This window comes from Coptis chinensis, chromosome 6 (genome assembly GCF_015680905.1).
Source record: "Coptis chinensis isolate HL-2020 chromosome 6, ASM1568090v1, whole genome shotgun sequence".
Classification (NCBI taxonomy): Eukaryota; Viridiplantae; Streptophyta; class Magnoliopsida; order Ranunculales; family Ranunculaceae; genus Coptis; species Coptis chinensis.
This window is the reverse complement of record NC_141461.1, coordinates 11,694,057-11,717,293: the sequence shown is the minus strand read 5'-3', so window position 1 is coordinate 11,717,293 and position 23,237 is coordinate 11,694,057. Positions and strand designations below refer to the sequence as shown.

Here is a 23,237-nt window from a genome sequence, read left to right as displayed (position 1 = left end):
TTTGGAGCAAGTCCAGACAGTGTTGGAACTTAACTCCGGTGAAAACTTTCGTCAGCATATCAGCAGGATTGTCATGGGTGTCTACTTTCTCAAGTGCAACATCACCATCCTCAACGACATCCCGTATAAAGTGATAACGGACATCAATATGCTTGGTCCGACCATGATGAACTTGGTTCTTCGCCAAATGAATAGCACTCGACTATCACAATACACGCAACAACGTTTACGCTCAATACCCAAATCACCTAGAAGAGACCTCGAAGCCATAGTGCCTCTTTTCTTCGCCTGCGCCACTGCGCCATATACTCTGCCTTAGTAGTAGATAGAGCAATTGTAGCCTGTAGCATAGACCTCCAACTAACCGGTGCACCATGCATCATAAACACATAACCAGTAGTCGATCGTCGTCTATCTAGATCACCTGCATAATCAGAATCCACAAACCCACTGACATAACAAGTGCCTCCACCATAAGCTAATCCCACATCCAAGGTACCCTTCAAGTACCTTAGTACCCATTTCACTGCCTCCCAATGCTGCTTCCCAGGTTTTGCCATATACCTGCTTACAACACTAACGCTTTGCGGAAATGTGCGCAGTGTACACCATAGCATACATCAAACTACCCACGGCACTTGCATAAGGAACATTAGCCATATGCTTTTGTTCCTCCACCGAACTAGGAGAGAACTTAGCTGAAAGCCTAAAATGCCCAGCTAAAGGTGTAGAAACCGACTTTGCATTCTCCATACCAAATCGTGAAATTACTTTCTGAAGGTATTTCTTCTGAGATACAACTATCCGTCGCTTCTTCCTATCTCTGTCAATCTCCATGCCCAGTATCTTCTTGGCTCCACCTAAGTCTTTCATCTCAAACTCAGAGCTAAGTTGAGATTTCAACTTGTCTATCTCCACCATGCTTTTGGAAGCAATAAGCATGTCATCCACATAAAGCAGGAGATAGATGAAGTCATTACCACGAAGCCTTCTAAAGTAGACACAGCAGTCATACTTACTTCGGGTGTACTCATGTTGCATCATGAATGTGTGTCAAATTGTACCATTGCCCCGGGCGATTGCTTTAACCCATACAGTGACCGATTCAATTTGCATACATGATCTTCTTTCTCAGCAACGACAAACCCTTCAGGTTGTCTCATATAGATCTCTTCTTCCAAGTCCCCATGCAAGAAAGCAGTTTTCACATCAAGTTGCTCTAACTCCCAGTTGAAGTGAAGCGACTAAACTTAATAACACACGAATGGGACGTATGTTTGACCACCGGAAAAAATACCTCATTGTAGTCAACTCCTTCCTTCGTGAAAAACCCTTTGCTACCACTCTTGCCTTGTACCCAAGATCTTGTCGGTTCGGGGAAGGACCTCTTTTTTTCTCGAACACCCATTTATCGCCGATAGTCCTTTTTTGCGTTGGCAATAAAACTAGGTCCCATGTGTGATTTTTATCAAGAGATTCCATCTCGCTTGCATAGCTACTAACCAATCTCTGAATGAGCATCTCTAATGCTTCCTTGAAGCTATCCGCTCATCATCTTCGATATTCAGTGCATATGCCACTAAATCCACCGACCATAGTGTTTCACCGAGCTTCTCGTGCCCATACTTGTGCACTTCTTTAACTTGTCTCGTGGCCTAGGGTCAGCCACCACAAGTTCGCGGATGCTCTTGCTTTTCTTCTGTTCTTTGTGTGGTTCCATGATTTGGGTACTTATCATCATGATCTAACCGGTCATCTGGCGATCGATAAACTCAAGCTCATTAGCTTGAACTTCTATGGACTCACCATTTCGCTTGCCTACTTCCGGCCATGAAGATAACACGGAAGTCTCATCAAAAGTAACATCTCTGGCGACCCGGGGAACTTGTGGGCTTCTAGACACCACAATCAGTATCCCTTTACCCCATTTTGGCGGCGAAGCTAAGAATATGGCCTTCTTAGCTCAGGATCTAGCTTTGTCGTCCTCACATGGTAGTAAGTTGTCGATCCAAAACACTTCAAGATACTATAATCGGTTTGGGTTACTGACCACACCTCATAAGGTGTCCCGCAATCTATAGCCGGGTAATCGGTGACCTATTGTACGGGTAACACGCCATGGACACTACATCGCCCAATACTCTTTGCCTGGGACCGACATTAGACAATAAACATCTTGCTCTTTCAAGCAAAGTTCTATTCATCCTCTCGCCATTCCATTCTCATTGTAGGCGTGGTTCCTCGATCGGTTCAGCAATTCGGCAATTTCGCCAACATTTAACTCTTGGAAAGGTCCATAGGTATACTCAATTACCATTGTCGGACCGTAATGTCTTTACCTTCCTATCTAAATGCGATTCTCAACCCTTGCCTTCCACTTCTTAAATGTCTCAAACACTTCATCTTTCGATTTCATCATATACACCCACACATAGCGAGTATGATCATCAATGAATGAGACATAATATGGCGGTTACCTCCCCTTGGAAGCCACCACGGAGGGTCCCCAAACATCCGTATGCACATAATCAAGGATGCTGTTTGTCGTGTGCTTGCTTGACTTGAACTTGACTCTGACGCTTCCCATAGACTTAATGCTCACGGAACCCCATACTTGGCTTCTTCAAGTTCTTCAAGAACCCTCGCTTGCACAACTCGGACAAACCCTTTTCACTCATATGCCCTAAACGATATGCCACATCTTAGTGCACTCGGAATCATTACTACATGCACCCATCGCTACATCGCTTATCACCGTACTACCAATCGAGTATACAAGGTTCCATATTTTTACCCTTCATAACAACTAAAGAGCCATTAACAATATTTAGGACTCCACCTTCGCCCACAAACTTGTGGCCTTTGGAATCCAAGGTACCAAGAGAAATAAGACTTTTCTTTAGCTCGGGGAACATGTCTCACATCGGTTAGAGTCCCACTACACCATCATACATCTTGACCCGTATAGTTCCAATTCCTACCGTCTTACAAGCAACGCGTCATTACCCATTAAAACGGAACCACCATCAATGCTCTCATAAGAAGTAAACCACTTTCTATTAGGGCACATATGATAGGAACATCCAGGAATCAAGAATCCACCTCTCTGGTCATATAGTCTTGTGTGGACACCTGTAGACTGAACTCATCCTCTTCAGAGCACGGAAGCATAATTTGCCTCAAATTTTGCCTTACCTTTCTTCGACCATCTCTCTTGTTCTCTTTCTTTCGGGTGAGGACAATTACTTGCGTAATGTCCTTTTCATTGCAATTGTAGCATCGTACATGTTTTAAAGGCTTCTTTGATTTGGACCTAGAATTATCATTACTTGAATAATTACGTTTGGGGATTTAATTTCCTCTTGCCACTAACCCCGACTTGCATCAATGCTATTACACGCGTGTCTTCTTCATCAACTCATAAGAAAGAAGTGCACTCTGAACTTCGCCAAGATCGGCGACTTCTCGCTCATGAATGTAGTCATTAGATGCTCATAGCTTTTCGGCAAGGAGAATATTAAACATGCCGGCTTGATCCTCATCATCCATCTTCATACCAACATTCAAATAATCCGCTAGACGTCGACCGGAACTCACTAACGTGCTCTTGCATCGTTGAACCATCGACCATCAAAAACCGATAAAGACGCTTCTTAAAGTACATCTTGTTCGTCATGCTCTTGGTCATATACATAGACTCTAGTTTGAGCCAAATACCGGCGGTATTTTCTCCCATCACACTATACATGACCTCATTAGCAAGACATAACCGGATTGATGAACAAACTGAAGATCGAACTTTTCCCAATCATCATTACTCATACTCGCGCCTTTAGATTTAATCCCTTCAAAGCCTCAGGCAAACCTTGTTGGATGAGGATGTCCTTTACTTGGACTTGCCAAATCCCAAAGTTATTCTTCCCATTAAACTTCTCTACTTCAAACTCAAGGTTTGACATCTTGGGAGCCATCTTTCAAGTTACACACAATAACCCAAAAGAAAGCGGTTTCACCTCGAATTTAATCGAACACCTTGTCTACACAAATTTTTAGTACTAAACTCAAAATCCTAGGTCGTAAACCGGCTCGATACCAATTGTTGTGAATAATTAATCATGGAAACAACGCGTTACCCACACCAAACGGATCAATCCTACACAAAGATTGATCTTTCTCAATAGACAAGACTTCAACACCTCCAAGCAATATCCCAACACTTCTCAATATCAAATAACAAGCATATGAAATAAAACAATCAATGTAAAAGAAGAACAAACCACAAGACGAGATATATCGTGGTTCGGCAATTTGCCTACGCCCACGCGCGAAGTTCCAAGCTTTACTAGATATCCGAGTAACCGATTACAAGTCTCTCTCAATTCACTCACAAAGAATGAACACTCAACTCACAAAGAATTGTTCTCTTGTAATCACTCTCTTTCTTGGTTTTGGAAAAGTTAGATTTTCCAAAAGACTGATTTTGTTTTTATACCAAAACCAAAATTTGCGGTTCGAAGCGAAGCCCACGGAGAAAAAGCCCGAGCGCTGGCGCTTCTCCCTGGAGCGCGGGTGCGCTATGTGTTAAAGCCATGGAGCTGGTCATTTTCTTTGAGATGCTGGTCGCGTTAAATCATCGGAGTCATGAGCTGAAGTCGCGCTCTGGCCGAGAGCGGAAGGCCTCGATCGTGATAAACAGAAATTTTCTCTACATATTCACTGATAAATCACAAATGAGCCTTGGGGGGTGATCCAAAAAGACGACCTAGATCGATCGATCATCTTATAGGAAGACGCCATTAAGACCATACTTTATGACATGGGAAAGGTTTTGGGGGCTGGGGCTTATACAAGTTTGATTGTAAGCAAATTTATGATAACGTAAAACATTTTCGATCACAGAGAAGCAAATCCTAAAGTTCTACGTACCCCTATCAGATATTATAGCTAACGAAAAGGTCTATAAGCAAAATATATATGGTTGATAAACTTGGCTGCATCTGTACTCATCATCGATAAACTTTTGTATTTTATACCCCCTCTAGATGAACAATTGTCTAAAATCATTGAGGTGGATATAAGAGGAACAGTCTATGCTAGATTTTTATTAAGGAATGCAGGTAGGGGTCTGTGCCAAACCCCATAGCTATCGTTCAAAAAAAAAAAAAAAACCATTATAGATTTAGGCGGAGTAAGAATGGATACTTTTTAATCAAACATCCATTTATGAAAACTAAATAAATATATGCAATGGTGATTTATAGGGATCATCTCATCATCCAAATTAAGTTTCAAATTAGCACATATAAAGGTATCCAGAGGACAAAAGCATTTCACCCTTCAATTCTTTTTCTCCAGATTTCTCAAATCACACAGATAGTCCTATATTTTGGTTACAAAATGCAGTTTTATCTTTTTTTTTTGTTCTTCATATCTATTGTTCTTTTCTCGAAGTGTGAATGTTGGAGATTAAGCAAGGCAGCAAGATCTACTTTTTCCAAGAGAATAACTGTTAAAGCCTATGGACCTCTGGTGGTGCAGATATCAGGACAATTAGTGATGCCATAGAAAAAGGCGTCCCTAAAGACAACTTGTTATGGGTCCAAATTAATCATGGTGTTTGCTGGGACATATTGTAGTGATCAGAGAAACTAGTCTTGATTGAAAAGAAATGAAGAACTAGAGATGAAGATAAAGATTGAATCAAAATGAAAATGAATTTTATTATTACTGAACAGTATCAGTTACAATTTTCTTTTTCTTTTTTCCTCTCTCTCGTTCTTTTTACAGATTTTTGTAATGATTTTGGAATGAATCATTTTCTTCTTTTCTAGTCTTTATATAGTGTTTGAGAAAAACTTTGACCAATCACCAACTGCCGTGTATCTATTCCCTTCTTTTTCTTTCCTTTTCCCGCCTTAAATCTGCAATTTACCAACTCTAATAACCATTATCGATATATCACAATATCTGGGCTGAAATATCGGAGTGATGAAATTTGCCCACGACACATATTGATAAAAATATTTTACTTCAAACTAAACTCCCAAGTTTTACTAAAAATGAATTAGACACTCCTAACTCGTAAGTATGTGCGTCGATCATTCTCAACACAATCCCATATTTTATTCACTTGACTTGAGTACTACTATGTCTTTCCAAGGATACAGGGAAAGAGTTGTAATAATTCCTACAAACAAGCCATACATCTTCTTGGAAGGAGAAGGGCTTATGCTACATACGGTGATGTCTTTTGATTCTTGTTGTAACCTACTGATCGAATGCAACCATAGAAGTCGCTGCGGACAATTTTGTGGCGAGACGACACATTACTTTCCAGGCTAAGGAATAGCAGCTATTTTTCATATGCTTATGGGCTAGCATGGAAGATAGTGTAACATGCTTTGCCAACTGATGCATGATAGGGTAAGGAAGAAGAAAATATGCAAGGTATCAAGATGCAGGTTATGCAAGGATACAGAGGAGACTGAACATTTGTGTGCATAAACAATGGTGCAATAAATCTTATACATACCTCAAAAGTTATATTGTATGAAGTGAAATTTGAAGCGGAAATTTCAACTGATGCACTCTTACTAGTTCCATTCACAGTTAAGGATGTATCGTTCCATGCAATCAATGTCGTCCTATACCCCTGACCTTGGAGTACTATATTAGCCGACAAAGCAAGAATCGAAGTACGTGAGCAAAGCTCTAAAACATAGAAAACCAAAAATCTTGTTCATATTTTTTGAATTGTACGTGATCTTAATTGAACTTCGATCAAAGCAAAAAGGTATATATATATATATATATATATATATATATATATATATATATATATATATATTCTTAGAGCTTCAATTCCTTAGACCTTAATTTCTTAATGAACGAAACAAAGCTGATCAACTCTCTTACTCTCTTGGTTATATCATGACAAAAACAAATTAAGTATGGTTACATACAGAAGAATATGAAAGCGTGTTGCAAACAATAACCAAATATGGGGTTGGCGTCCTATGATAATTATGCATGTAGTTACAAAAAATGCAAGAGATTAGTACCTTGTTGCATGTAGTTTAGGATAATTATCTTAGAACAACCACCCAATGAATATGGTTTCTATGAACCTTCTGATGAATGGTCCCACCACCTATATTTGTACGCATGACTTGATGGAGTGCGTAGATGCATATTCCCAAAAGAGAAAAAAGAATTGAGAAACAAAAAATGAGCACACCGTGGTTGATTCAAATCTTACCCAGAAAAAAACTTGGGAAACAAGCTAAGTAAGAGTGGCAAACAACAGTAACCTACCCATGAAGGGTTGGATGGCTATCTCTAGTTGTTGAATTCTAACTGCAAAGAGAAAATTCGGAGGTTTGGGATGATACCAGTTGCACTGTGATTATGATTTGTAATGGAAATTGGGAGGCAAAAATTTCAAGTCTAAGTTTTAAGAATATCGATCATGAATTCATAGGTTCGAGAATATTAATTAAGTACTAGACACAACAGTGTGATGCCATGCCAGTCGTGTAACGCAATAATAAGTAGGTCTTCTTTTGGAGTCCACAACATTTTATTATGTTTAAAAGCATTGAAATAGTCTTTGAAATAAGGCATGAATCATCAAAGATCTTTACGGACGGAAGCACGAGTTTCCCTAATTAAGCAATTATGGAAAATCAAGTGGTGATTGCCACAACATTTTTACACTACACTTTTTGCGTGGCCAGCTGATAAAGCAGCCCATGTTCGAATATCCCGCAATATTGTCAAGGTCTTTCAACAGTTAATATTAGAAAAAAAAACCCTCACAAAATTAAACCTAGACAGGGAGAAACTCTCCAAGACAAAAGTAACTCTCAAAGACATTTTTTTTTTAATCACTTACAAGGTCCGAGTAGATGAAAGGTCAAGTATACCCTTAATACGAAATTAAAAATGGTCCAGATAAATGAAAAGTCAAATATACTCCTAATACGAAATAATATACGGTCCGGCCCAATCGAAATGACCCAGTATATATAGTATGAACAATCCTTTTCATATCTATTTGGAGTATATTGTTAAATACTTCAACATGAATTTATGAACAATCATTGTTCATACCTATTTGAGGTATGAACACAACATAATGTATGATTAGTAAAAACACCTATTGGAATATGAACAATCATTATTCATACCTCAACATATTGTATGAGGTACGTTCACTTATTTGGATATGAACAATCAGTATTCATAAATCAATATAAGGTATGAACACTCATTCTTCATAGCAAAATGACTGAAAGTGTAAAATCGGAAAATGTTTATTTAAAATCCGGGCTATATGTTCTTACGAGTTATTTTCACTCGAAAATTGATTTTCCGGGTTATTTACACCTGAAAATTGTGCTTGAGAGTGATTAAAAAAAAAACACTGATTCCACTCGCAAATAGCCCTTGGACCAATTTCTTGTTGATTAATTTCCTTCACAAATATTGGCAATTTCAACCGTTATTTTCTCCAACTTTTAGATCATTTTTACACTGCAATTATTGATTTTGATATTTTAGGATGTGTTAACGACCAAAATATACAACGTATTTTGGTTTTGGTTTCAAAAATTACAACTTGGTTTTGCTAATTGATCAATTTTGTTCAAAAATATTGGCAATTTCTACTGTTATTTTCTCCAACTTTTAGAACATTTTTACACTGCAATTATTGATTTTGATATTTTAGGATTAATCATTGAGATGAAAATTGCAAAAGGGGAACAATACTTCTGCCAAGAATCTAAACAATGAATGGCTCCTTAAATTATGATGCAACAGGTGGATACTTGATATGTTTCATTCTTTTCTCAAAGGTTTAACCAAACTGATACCTTAAAAAAAACAGTGATAACTGGAACACAACGTTTAAAACTGAATCGGTACCTACTTATTGCAAAAAATTCACGCATGTCAAGTTTCCTGTCCAGCAATTGAAGTTTCACCCCTCCAAAGCAGCGATTGGACTTCTTACTATATGTGTACCATCTGACCACGTGAGCCAAGCGGTGACAACGCGACTTCTTTGCTGTACTCCTCCAGTAATATTTACAATGAAACTCTGCTTCTCATTCAATGACTTGAAAGATAGGACACTGGGAGTGACAAAAATATTCAGAGAAGGTTGATTGCTGATTGTTGCTTTGTACGTGGAGTTCGCGAATCCAACATTGGTGACGCTCCTGGGAAATAGGCTGTGACGGGTGAATCTGGTTCGTAATAAACAGCCATGGAAGGATAATTCAGAAGTGCCTCGCCTCCATTGCTTGCACTGCAAGTAATATTCTCTCCAGTAATGATTCTAATTTTGTCTGCCGTGTAATTTAAGTTGCATAACATTTCTGCGTAGTCAACTTCCAAAGCATCATACAGCAAGCCGGGATTCACCGCTTTTACCGGATCAATTTGGCCAACACCATAACCAAATTCGCTTTCTCCTTCATCCATGGTTTTCATTGGGGAAGCTGCAAAAATATATAAAGATATAAATAATTAACCAGATTGAAGATTCAGTAGCATGCACTCATTATATTGGTGATTTAGGTTAAAAATAAAATGTCTTTTCAATAACATTTACTTCGATTGAAGAAGTATAACATATATGGTGCCGTTAGATAAATATGAGCTTTTACAATTTATCTATGTGAACTTCGAATTTACCAAGCAAAAAATAATTTCTATAAGAAAAAGTTAATAACAGAGAAGACAAGATAAACTGACAAGTGTAGTTAGCACTAATTTCTAGTTAGATTCATTAGTTAAAATTCTGTTATGATTAATAACTAACTGATTCTTGTCAGCAGTTAGTTACAACTGTCTCTAAACTAGTATATATACAACATTGTATTCAGATAAACAAAATCATAAAATCATTGTAATAAAGTTTGCTTTCGTTTTAATTTGTTATCATGGTATCGGAGCTAAATGCTCGAAAGAGATTTCAGATCGATCCTCAAAACCCAAATTACCAAAATTTTCAATTCAATCATTCCGCTGCTCAATCCTTCATCATCAATCAATTCAATTCTTGATGTAAGCAAGTAATCAAAAAGTTCTTCAGTTTTCTTAGATTCAAGTTGGTGTAAATCTCAAACCCTAACAAATTATCAAGAATTGTTCTTCAAGTTCTTCATTAATGGCGAGAAATAATCAGATTCAAGCACCTTCTACTCAACCTTCTACTCAACAAAACAACAATCACAATCAACCTTCTCCTACAAATCAGTTCAATAACAATCAGAATCAAGCCAATATTCCAACTAGCAATCAATTCAACAATCTTCATAATCCATTAATGGCGCCTGCTGATTCATCAACTTCTCAGATGTCGTCATCTTTTCAAAATCCGGTTGTGAGTTCGTTTCAAAACCTTTCTTTTCAGAATATATGCAATCTTATTTCCATTAAATTAGATTGAGAGAATTATATCTTGTGGAAATCTGTGTTTAAGCCAATACTTAGAAACTTCAATCTTTTGAATCTTGTGGTAGAGAAAGATGTCCGATCAATTTCTTATTGATCAAAGAGGAAATTTAACAAATCAAGTCAATCCGATTATATTGATTGGATTAGAAGAGACCAAACATTACTTATTTGGACGAATGCGACATTGTCAATAGAGGTGTTACCTTATGTTGTTGGGATCTCATCTGCTTTGAGTTATGGACAACATTAGAGAAACGTTTTGCAACCATATCAACTGCTCATGTTATGCAACTCAAGACAAAGTTACAAAGTCAGAAGAAAGGAAATTTGAGTATTGCTTCATATATGCAAAACATTAAGCAAATTGCAGATTCATTAGTTGCTGCTGGCTCACCAGTTAACGATACAGATTTGGTATTTCATATGCTCAAGGGTCTTACAAATGAATACAAATCGTTTGTTACTTCTATTTGTGTAAGGCAACAACAAGTTAACTCAGATGAGCTACATGGTTTGCTATTGAGTGAAGAACTTTCAGTAGAAAAAGCACACAATACTCAAGTTTCTGATGTTAACTCTCATACATTTGCTACAACAAGAGATTACATGCCACAGAATAGTTCTTATCAAGGCAATTATCAGTTTAATAGAAACAACTATGGGTCTTTCAGAGGGAATAGAGGGAACTACAAAGGAAATCCAAATGTTAGCTCTTCTCAATATAACAGAGGGAACTTTAACAATGCAAACTCTTACAGGGGATCAAATAGAAACTTCAATTTCAGAGGAAATCTTACTCAAGGAATCTATCACAATCAAGGGAATATGCCAGTTTGTCAAGTATGTGGCAAAACTAGGCATCTAGCCATAGATTGTCATCATCGCATGAGTCATGCCTATGCAGGAAAGATCCCACCAGCTAAATTAGCTATGTTAGCTAATATTCATGATTATGCAACACTTTTATATATTTCTGATGATGCTAACTGTGGTTATGATCAAAATACTTCAAACTATGATCCAAATATGAGTGGATATGATCAGAATACTGGCGGTTTTGATCAAAATAATGTTGTCTTTGATCAGAATAATAGATATGACCAGAATATCGGTGGCTGTGATCAGAATTTTGGTTATGATCAAACTACTACTGGAAATGGTGATATGAATCACTATGGTTTTAATCATGATCTTAACAACTATGCCGGTTCATCTTATGGCTCTTTCAACAATCAGCATCAAGGATATTCAAATGCAAATTTTGCTTCCTCAAGTAGCTATAACTCAGGATTTCCTACTGCTAACTTTGCATCATCCTCAACTTTTCCTGCAATATCAAGTTATCGAACACAAACTTTCCTTCCTGAATCCTTCACTAGTCAGCAAAACTCTGGATATCCAACTGCCAACTTTACTTCTCAGCATCACTTCAATGCTTCAAGTCAAGGTAATGCTTGGAACCACGGGAGCTTCACATCATATTACTCCGATATCTCTAATATTGGATCTCATGCATCTTACAAAGGAAAAAGGACAAAGTTCTAGTGGGAAATGGCCAAGGTTTGAACATACTTAACACTGGTTCATCAATATTTTATCCTACTAATTCATATTCAAGCTTTACTATGAAAAACATCTTGCATGTACCACAAATGACTCACAATCTATTGTCTGTACACAAATTTGTCACTGATAATAATTGCTCTCTTACCTTTCATTCTCATGGTTTCACTGTAAAGGACAATGCAACCCAGAGGATTCTTTTCCAAGGGAAATGTGAGAAGGGTCTTTATCCTTTTTCATTTAACTACAACTCATCTACTTCATCATCCACACCTTCAGTCTTCTTTAGCAACAAAGCATCCTTCTCCATATGGCATCAAAGACTAGGACATCTGTCACACCCCGAATTTCGACAGAATTCGGAAAAACATTATTTGTTCCCGACTCTTCGATCTCCGAGGTGTGACACACTCTCAACTTCCAAAAACCCATAAACAGTTTAAATATGCGGATAATTAAAAACTAATAAAAATTTTAACTTAAACAAAAGTCCTCTTTATTACAAAAATTAACAAATGAAAATGCAAATAATCTTATCTCAACTGAAAATCTATATCACCTCAAAGGAAAACAAAGTCTATCTTGAAATGCGACGCTAACGCAAACCACAAGCAGCAACCAATCTTCTTCAACACTAAACCTGTCAAGACTTATCAACTGTGTTCATTTAATGAACACACCCGATAAGCAAACATGCAAATCGAATTGACATTATAAAAAATCTTGGTGTGAGTAGCCCTAAAATAAAACATATACTTATACATATATATACACAATCCATAAGGCAGTTAGTTCCTTTCCCGAGGCGCCTTAAATTTCAACGACTAATCCAGCATCCTTAAGTACAATAATTAAGGCAGGTAGTTCCTCCACTGAGGTGCCTTAACTTCCCACTAACCACACAACAAACCATACGCATAATAAAAAGGTATTTAGTTCCTCAACGAGGCGCCTTAGGTTCTAACTAAACTATAACCAACCAAGCATATTCCATACTTACCTCATTTCATGCTCAATTACAGAGTGAGTCGTCTCTACACAAGTAATTAGTTTGACTTACCCTTCTGCCAAACCATATACAATCATCTATCTAAAGATATATCATTAACCAACATATTACCATAATTATATTAATTAAGGCTTTCTTTGTGTGTCCCTAAAATTCCGTCGTATCTATGTCTTACCTAGTTTCCACGACTACCATAACGCTTCGGCGCCGAACATGTACATCCACATGCCTCCCCTTACATAATGAACCACTCAGGTGCATAACTACCGACTGGCGGGATGCACCCGGATAACCCTCACACGAAAGCCATTATGTAAGTACTGCGACTATTCGGCATAAAATATCGCGCGTCTCGTTCTAATTTTGTGAACGGAATAATCAAGCCACCATTTGGCTACGATTGCCCAACACATGGGTCAATCAACATCTTATATATATACCCTACACAAGGGCCAATCATATCACATACGCCCACACAGGGCAAATCACATGAGTTGTTGTAGTCAGGTTCTAGGATTTTTCGTTACGTAATTTATTCAGGTGTCATACGTTTATATCTCAGAATCATTCCATTATATCACGTGTAAGTCAATTACCTTATTGCACTAAGTCACAATATTTAGAAATATCTCAATTATATCTCATAACCACTTTCATTCTTTCACGTGCCAATATATTATTGCACTACGCCACACTCCCGTGGGAAATATCCACAAATACTCTACTAGCATCTCACAGATAAAATAATGGAGCGTTTATACATTTATTTTTCCAAAACTATTGCATTTAATATATATATCCCAACATATTATATAATGTCACAATATCAACGTCAAATCTTAATTAGATAATGACAACCAAATTTATACAAGCTTCTACAACATTTTAGCATTTGATTTGTCCATACAATTTACAACATAAAACGTAGCACAATTAAACAGTCCACAGTCCACAATCAAATCCCAAAAATCTAAAGTCAATGAATCTAAGTCCGTATGTAGTTTAATACTCATAAAAACATATATATCAAATTCTTATTATCAGAATTCCATCCCCTCTAGTTACGTGCCAATATTTATATGTTTTACACACTACTTATGTCAAATCTTAATTAGATAATGACAAACAAGGTTATACAATGTTCGACAATATTTTATTATTGCAATTGTCCATAAAATCAAATATGTGAAAATCTGGAAAAAGTCAACATTCCACAGTCAACGGTCAACAGTCAACGGTCAAAGTCAAAGTCAACACATCATCGGTCAAAGTCAAACTATCGTTTCTAGGTTCAACAGGTTCAGGGTCATAGCCATGGTTCATGGCTAAGGGCAAAGGTGCATGGCTCATGGGCTCATGACCAAGGTAAGGGTTCGGACCCAACTGGCCAAGCCCAAACCCAAACCTTAGAACCCAAAAGTTTAAATGTTGAAAGACCCATTTGGATCTCTATTAAGTCTTCTGGAATGGCCCCAAACAATCAAGCTAAACTGGCCTAACAACTTAAAACAAAACCGGGCCCAATCAAAACAAATGAAACTGGCCCATAGAACTTAATCTAGAACTGGCCCAAAACTTTAATTGGGTCGGCCCAAAGAAATAAAAGATTATTGGCCCACAGACTAAACCCAACAGAGAAACTGGCCCAACACTAATAAATAGAATCGGCCTAAACCCAACTAACTTAACTCCGGCCCAACTAACAAACCTAAAGGCTTTGGCCCAAGGCCCAAAGCCCAATCGATCATCTTCTCCATCGGGTTCTCTCCTCCCACCCACCACCAAATCGGTATTGGCCACCAACTCTCCTCTTCATCATATCGGTTTTAATCCCCATAAAAACCCAAACAACATTAATGAAAACAAAAAAACCCAAATCATTCAATCCGTATACTTCTTCAAAACTAGATCTATAAATTTTCGCCACCATTAAAGCTCCTTCAAGCTTCAATCATGCCTCTTTCCAGCACCCATTCAACCATCAATACCCAAACCTCAACCCCTTTCTACCTCAATCTTCAATCAATACAAAAAACCATGACAATCGGTTCCATATACTTTTATTTGGCGATTCTCGGCGCCATTAACAAGTATTGGGAGCTTCAACCTTCCCCAGCTGACCCCTAACCACCGGTCCTACTGACCCATCATCATCAACAACTTATAACAAAACCACCCAACGGTTACATAAAATTGTATTGGCGATTTCTTGGTGCGCCATTAATGTTTCTTGAGCTTGAGCGACTCATCCAAAACCACAATAACCAACTTCAAACCTATAACCCCGACATCAATCAACAAATTCCAAGCCACATTCCAAGCCCATAAAGAAAATGAGTTCAAACAGAGAAACAAAGAAAAATGACAATTTCTATAGATTGGGCTTTAAGCGCCTTAACCGCCATAAAGTGTCGTGACTAATTCGAGGAGTTTCGGATGTAACAATTTATCAATACAACAAGAGGAAAATTAACGACAATAAGCGTACATAAAAAAAATACGTTTAATGGAAGCAAAACTCTGACAGTAGTAAAGCTTCGACCCGTAGATTTGGTGAAATAGATAAAAAGTAGTTACTCACCTTAATAAAAATCTCCATGAATCCTTATCGTCCGATTCGTTGCGCTCCCACACTCAAGCAAACGAGTTTCTATCTCTGCCTCCATTTTTATTATATTTTATTCTCTAAAAACCCTATTCTCTAGAACAATGTGATTATATACTTGGGTTTGAAACCCAAGCCCAACACAGACTCGGGCCCAGAAACTAGGCCCACATATCACCAATCCAATCCAATCAAATATTAAATAAATAATTAAATTAATAAATAAATAAATAAATAAATATGTATTTTAAATACGGGCGTTACAACATCCCTCTTCATCTGTCCTACATCAAGTTCTAAGTAGAAATAAGTTGATTGTACAACATAGCATCAAATCTACTTCTTTTTGTAATGATTGTCAATTAGGGAAGAGTCATAAACTACCTTTCTCTATTTCATTCTCCAAGAGTTGTACTCCTTTACATATGTTGCATATTGACTTGTGGGGTCCTTCACCAGTTTCTTCTGTAAGTGGATTTAGATATTTTGTAACCATTGTGGATGATTTTACAAGATATTGTTGGATTTTTCCTCTTGTTCTTATATCTGATTTTTACAGCACTTTTGTAAATTTCAAATCATATATTGAGCATCAACTTTATCAAAAAATAAAATGTGTGCGATCAGATTGTGGTGGTGAGTTTTCTAGCACACAATTTAAATATTTTCTCAACAAAACTGGTATTGAACATCAATTTTCTTGTGCTCACACCCCTAAACAAAATGGTGTAGTTGAGAGAAAACATCGACATCTTCTTGAAATGACAAGAACACTTCTGTCTCAATCCAATCTTCCCACATCTTTGTGGCTTGAAGTTATTCAAAGCTGGCCGCTTTCTTGATCAAAGGACTACCATCACCATCACTTCAAAACATTTGTCCTTGGGAAAAGATATTCCAATGACTTCCAAATTATTCTATCTTAAAAGCTATGGTTGTAGGCTGTTTTCCCCAGTTAAAGCCTTATTCAAACCACAAACTTGATATGAGAAGTAAGCATTGTGTATTCATTGGTTATAGTTTACAACATAAGGGATAGGATGTCTTGATCCACACAGTAGAGTCTTTGTTTCGGATATGTCATTTTTAATGAACCGACTTTCCTTATAAAACATTTTTACTAATCATACTATAAACTCGAACTCTTCTCTTACTTCATGTCATCCTTTTATCAAAATTCCTCATCGATTGTAATTCTCGATCTTTTTTTAACTCTTGTCCCGATAACTCTTTTACTCATTCTATTTCCTCCTCGATCCTTGTTTGTCCAATTATAGCGAGTATTTAAAATACGTTTTTTTTTATTTATTTATTAATTAATTAAATTATTATTTAAAAAATCAATTTGGATTGGATTAGGATACGATGGGCCCGGTTTTACGGGCCGAAGTGCAGATTGGGCTTGGGTTTCAAACCCAAGTATATATTCGTATTGTTCTGGAGAATAGGGTTCTAAGAATAAAAAAATAATAAAAATGGAGGCAGAGCTAGAAACCCGTTTGCTAGAGCGTGGAGTCGCGACGACTCGGACTCGAAGGAATTTCGTCGAGCTGTTCATTATTGTAAGTAGATATTTTATAGAATTTTTTTATTAAAGTCTCGTTACTGTCGGTTTCTTTTCAGTTGAAATATGTGTGTTATTTAAACTTGAAACTCTGGAAATTTTATTTGAACTGTTGAAATGTGATACTTTGCCTTAAACTGTCGAAGCTTCGAGAAGCTGTTAATGGTGGCGAGCCAAAACCAAACGGTTGTCCTGTGTACGGTTTGATACTGTTAGTATATTATTTGAAATTGTTTGTGTATTCCTCTTGTTGTATTGATTGGGGTTGGACTGTGGAAGCTCTGGACAGGGGTTAATGGAGACGCGAGCTCATATGGTTTTCTTTAATTCATCTTTGTTGTTGTGTTGTTGGGTTTGGTGTTGATTAAATCGTGATTAGGGAAGGGGCTGTAATGCCGTCGAGATTAATTGGTGTGGAGATCAGTTGGAGAGGAGTGGGGCAGTTCATGCTCTGCTTAAGCTCTGTAAAAAGTGCTAATGGCGGTTAGAGGAAATCGCGCAGTCGATTAGAGTAGGTGAAGTGTTATTGTTGGGAAGTGTCGGGTCGTGTAGTGTGTGTGAGGGCGGTAGATGGGAGCTGTCGAAGCTCCATTAATGGCGGCGGGAAGTATTTCAGATATGGATTTAGGAAGAGTTTTGATGTTATGATTTTCGGTTTTTGCTTTAATTAAAGGTGTTTGGTTTTTAATAAGGAGTAAAATCGGTTTGATGAAGTGAGGAGTGGGTGGCCGGCGCGATTTGATGGCTGGTGGTGGAGGAAGAGAAGCCTGGAGAAGATGAATAGTAGCCTATTTGGGCTTGGGACTTAGGTGATTGTTCGGCCATATTCATTTCTATTTTCTGTTTTGGGCCGATTTTAAATCTTTTGAGTTTGGGCCGATCCAGATCTTTTAAGTTGGGCCGGTTCTATTTTTTGGATAGGGCCAGTTCTAGTTTTGGTATACATGGGCGGTTTTCTTTTATTTTGTGAATTTTGGGTCATTTTGGTTTTAAAGTGGATCATTTCCCTTTAGACATTTCTAGTTGGGCTAAATCTATTGTTGGGTCGGTCTCTGGTTTGGCTTTGATGTTGGATCAGGCTAACTTTATTTAAATCTTTGGTTGAGTCATAGGCTCGGCTAGTTGGGTCCGAACCGTTTCCTTAGTCATGAGCCCATGAGCCATGCACCTTTGACCTTAGCCATGAACCGTGGCTATGACCATGAACCTGTTGAACATAGAAACGACAGTTTGACTTTGACAATGACAGTTTGACTTTGACCTTTAACCATTGACTTTGACCGTTGACTTTGACCTTTGACCATTGACCGTTGACTTTTTTTTCTCTGTTTTTCATATATTTAAGACTATGGACAAATATAGTAATAAAATATTGTCGGAAATTATATAACGTTGTTTGTCATTATCTAATTAAGATTTGACGTGAGTAGTGTGTAAAACATATATATATATATATTGGGATTTGATTGTGGACTGTTGACTGTTTAATTGTGTTACGTTTTTATATATTAAATTGTACGGACAAATCAAATGCTAAAATGCTGTGGAAGATTGTATAATTTTGGTTGTCATTATCTAATTAAGATTTGACGTTGATATTGTGACATTATATCATATGTTGGTATATATATATATATATTAAATGCAATAGTTTTGGAGAAATAAATGTATAGACACTCCATTATTTTATCTGTGAGATGCTAGTAGAGTATTTGTGGTTATTTCCCACGGGATGGTGGCGTAGTGCAATAATATATTGGCACCTGAAAGAATGAAAGTGGTTATGAGATATAATTGAGATATTTTTAAATATTGTGGCTTAGTGCAATAAGGTAATTGACCTGCACGTGATATAGTGGAATGATTATGAGTCATAAATGTATGACATTTGAATAAATTACGTAACAAAAATCCTAGAACCTGACTACCACAACTCATGTGATTTGCCCTGTGTGGGCGTATGTGATATGATTGGCCCTTGTGTAGGGTGTATATATATGAGATGTTGATTGACCCATGTGTTGGGCAATTGTAGCCGAATAGTGGCTTGATTATTCCGTTCGCAAAATAGAACGAGACGCGCGATATTTTATGCCGAATAGTTGCAGTACTTGCATAATGGCTTCCGTGTGAGGGTTACCTGGTGTGCGGCATCCTGCTTAGGGTAGTTACGCACGGAGTGGTTCATTATGTAAGGGGAGGCATGTGGATGTACATGTTCGGCATTGGGAAGCGATTGTGGTAGCCAGGAAAACTAGGTAAGACATAAATACGACGTGATTTTAAGGACACGCAAATAAAGCCTTAAATAATATAATTATGGTAATATGTTGGTTATTTGTTTAGTTAGAACCTAAGGCGCCTCGTGGAGGAACTAAATGCATTTTTATTATGCGTATAGTTTGTTGTGTGGTTAGTGGGAAGTTAAGGCGCCTCAGTGGAGGAACTACCTGCTTAGATTATTATACTTAAGGATGTTGTATTAGTTGTGGGAAATTAAGGCGCCTCGGGGAAGGAACTAACTGCCTTATAGATTGTGTATATATATGTATAAATATATGTTGTATTTTAGAGCTACTCACACCAGCATTTTTATAATGCTGACCCGATTTGCATGTTTGCTTATCGGGTGTGTTCATTAAATGAACATAGTTGATAAGTCTCTTGAGGTTTAGTGTTGAAGAAGGTTGGTTCTTTGCTTGAGGTTTGCATTTAGCGTTGCATTTCGGGGATATGTTTTGTTTTCCTTGAGGTGATATAGAGTTTCCGTTGAGACAAAGTTATTTGTATTTTTCATTTTTGTAAATTTTGTAATGAAGAGGACTTTTGTTTAAGTTAAAATTTTTATTGGTTTTTAATTATCCGCATATTTAAACTGTTTATGGGTTTTTGGAAGTTGAGAGTGTGTCACACCTCGGAGATCGAAGAGTCGAGAACAAATAATGTTTTTCCGAATTCTGTCGAAATTCGGGGTGTGACACCAATCCTACTTCGTTTTCTCCTACTTCAAATTCAACTTCCAATTATCCATCAGTGACTAATGATCATACAATGCAGACAAGAGGCAAAAGTGGTATACATAAACCTAAAATATACACAACAACCAAACATCCTTTGCCCACTGCTCTGTCTACCACTTTACAAAATATGCCTAAAGCTCCTACTACCTTTTCCCAAGCTGTAAAAGATCCACAGTGGAGAGAGGTCATGGCAGCAAAATATAATGCACTTCTTCAGAATAAAACTTGGATATTAGTTCCTCCTGCCGATGGTCAAAACGTTGTTGGCTATAAATGGGTGTTCAGAATCAAGCAAAAGGTAGACATAACTATTGATAAACTCAAGGCTCGACTAGTAGCAAAAGGTTTTCATCAAAAATCTGGTATAGACTTCACTGAAACCTTCAGTCCTGTTGCTAAGCCTTCTACCATAAGAATGATTCTATCTGTTGCTGTTCAAAGAGATTGGTCTATAAAGCAATTGGATGTCTCCAATGCTTTTCTACATGGTTATCTTAAGAAAGAAGTTTATATGGCTCAACCTCAAGGATTTGTTGATTTGGATAGACCACGCACTATGTGTGTAAATTACAAAAATCTCTCTATGGGTTGAAACAAGCTCCTCGTGCCTGGTATGAGGAGTTAGTCACTGCTCTCAAGTTCCTTGGTTTTACCTTGTCAAAAGCTGATCCATCATTATTCATCAGAAGTGACTCTCAAGCAACCACATATATTCTTGTTTATGTTGATGATATATTGATTACTGATAGCTCTTTTACCTTTTGCAACTCTATTATTCAACAGTTAAGTGTCAGATTTGCAATGAAAGATCTCGGTCCTCTACATTATTTTATGGGAATGGAGATAAAGAGAGATTCTCATAGTTTGTTTCTATCTTAAACAAAGTACACTTATGACCTTCTGGATAAAACAAAGATGCTTGATGCCAAGCCCTGTTCTACTCCTTGCTCTACATCAGTAAAACTCACTCCTCAGGATGGTGAAATACTAAATGATCCTACTGAATATAGGTCAACTATTGGAGCTCTGCAGTATCTTACTTGGTCACGACTTGACATCTCATTCTCAGTCAATCAACTTGGTGAGTTCTTGCGTGCTCCTACCTTATCTCACATGGCTGCAGTCAAAAGAGTACTTCGATATCTTAAAAGGACTATTACCAAAGGCATTATTATGTTCACCAAAAGCTCTTCAAATCAAATAACAGCTTACTCAGATGCAGATTGGGCTGGCTACCCAACTAATAGAAGATCAACAACAGGATTCTGCATATATTATGGTACTAATCTCATTTCTTGGTGTGCCAAGAAGCAACCAACAGTTGCTAGATCCAGCACTGAGCCAGAATATCGAAGCTTAGCCTATACTGCAGCAAAACTCTACTGGATAAGCACTCTTCTAAAGGATCTTCAAGTTCCTATGATTCATCCTCCTCTTCTCTGGTGTGATAATATAAGCGCAATTTCTTTATCCAGTAATCCCATTTTTCATGCCATAACCAAACATTTAGAAGTTGACTATCATTATGTCAGGGAGCTAGTTACAAGTGGATTACTTCTTATCAAGTATGTTTGTACAGCAGACCAAATTGCTGATGTATTCACAAAAGGTCTATCAACTCAGAGGTTTCAATTGTTAATTCACAAGTTATCAGTGCGAGATTCACCCTTCAGCTTGAGGGAGGGTAATAACAAAGAAGACAAGATAAACTGACAAGTGTAGTTAGCACTAACTTCTAATTAGATTCATTAGTTAAAATTCTGTTATGATTAATAACTAACTGATCTTTGTCAGCAGTTAGTTACAACTGTCTCTAAACTAGTATACAACATTGTATTCAGAGAAACAAAATCATAAAATCATTGTAATAAAGTTTGCTTTCGTTTTAATTTGTTATCAAAAGTGACATCGGAGTATCGGACTACACTTAGTAGTTCGGTCAAAAATAATTACTCCATAGATTCTTCCCATTTATGAAATTCACATAAGCAAACAACCTTACCAGTGGTCATGAGAGCAGATTTAATGGCTGCAGGGGACCATGTTGGGTGAAATGTTTTGACATAGGCAGCAGCCCCTGCTGCATGAGGACAAGCCTGAGATGTTCCGGAGACGATATTATACATTACTGAGCGTTGGTCGTATCCAGATCTTGAAACGAGGCCTTTTGGAGACCATGCCGCTAGAATGTCAACTCCAGGAGTACTTATATCTGGCTGCATAATATACGCAGATAACGATGTCAATGACCAATAAGGGCGTAAAAACAGTCATAATTTTAGCCCATAAATGCAAACAACAACACAGAATACCTTGAGAAGTTGAGAACTGCAGGCGTTAAGATAGAGGGTCCTCGATAGACGCCAAAGACAGAGCACTAGGATCATACACAACTTCACTTTCATGAATAATGGCAGTGGCGTTTCTACAAAAAAGAAGTAAAAAACTCTTCAAACAACATCAGAAACACGATTCACAGACTAAGTCCCCAACTATATATTTTAAGCCAATAGATAGTCTTTTTCAAGGGAAGAAACTTAAAAGTTGAAGAACTGCATTAGGCTGCATTTTTATAGGCTCACCTGGTGCTTGAAATATATGATGCAATATATTCGCCATCAGAATTAGTAACAGCAGAAGTTGGTAGAGGATATGGATATGGAACATCCCATTCTCCAACAGTGGCTATCATTATTGTTCCATAAGCACCATACACCAAAGGGCCGCTCCCGTCATTCCCCAAATCGATTGGATTGCATAAGACAATATTCCCTTTCGTTAAGTTCTGATCCATTTCGTCAGGTTCACAATACCTATCAAATACATGAAAGGAATATTGTCGAAAACCATTGGAGAAATTAAAACAAAAATCTTTAATGAGAAAGTTATAGCTAATTACTTGTCTTGTACGAGGGGTAGAACTTTTCACTTGTAGGAAAAACATTAATTGCAGGCCCCTAATCGATACACGAAAAGTTCATAGTTAGACAGTTGACATAGGTAAAAAAC

General features: G+C 37.4%; 1 protein-coding gene across 1 annotated transcript; it reads right to left on the bottom strand.

Annotated features, from left to right (window-relative positions):
• Positions 1 to 9,156: 9,156 nt before the first annotated feature.
• Positions 9,157 to 23,022, bottom strand: LOC147491450 (subtilisin-like protease SBT4.4). The gene is made up of 4 exons (XM_086567253.1): positions 22,811 to 23,022; positions 22,593 to 22,653; positions 22,231 to 22,444; positions 9,157 to 9,506 (listed from the first exon to the last, which is right to left on the bottom strand). The coding sequence occupies exons 1-4, from the start codon at positions 23,020 to 23,022 to the stop codon at positions 9,157 to 9,159; spliced, it is 837 nt and encodes a 278-aa protein (XP_086423379.1).
• Positions 23,023 to 23,237: the final 215 nt, after the last annotated feature.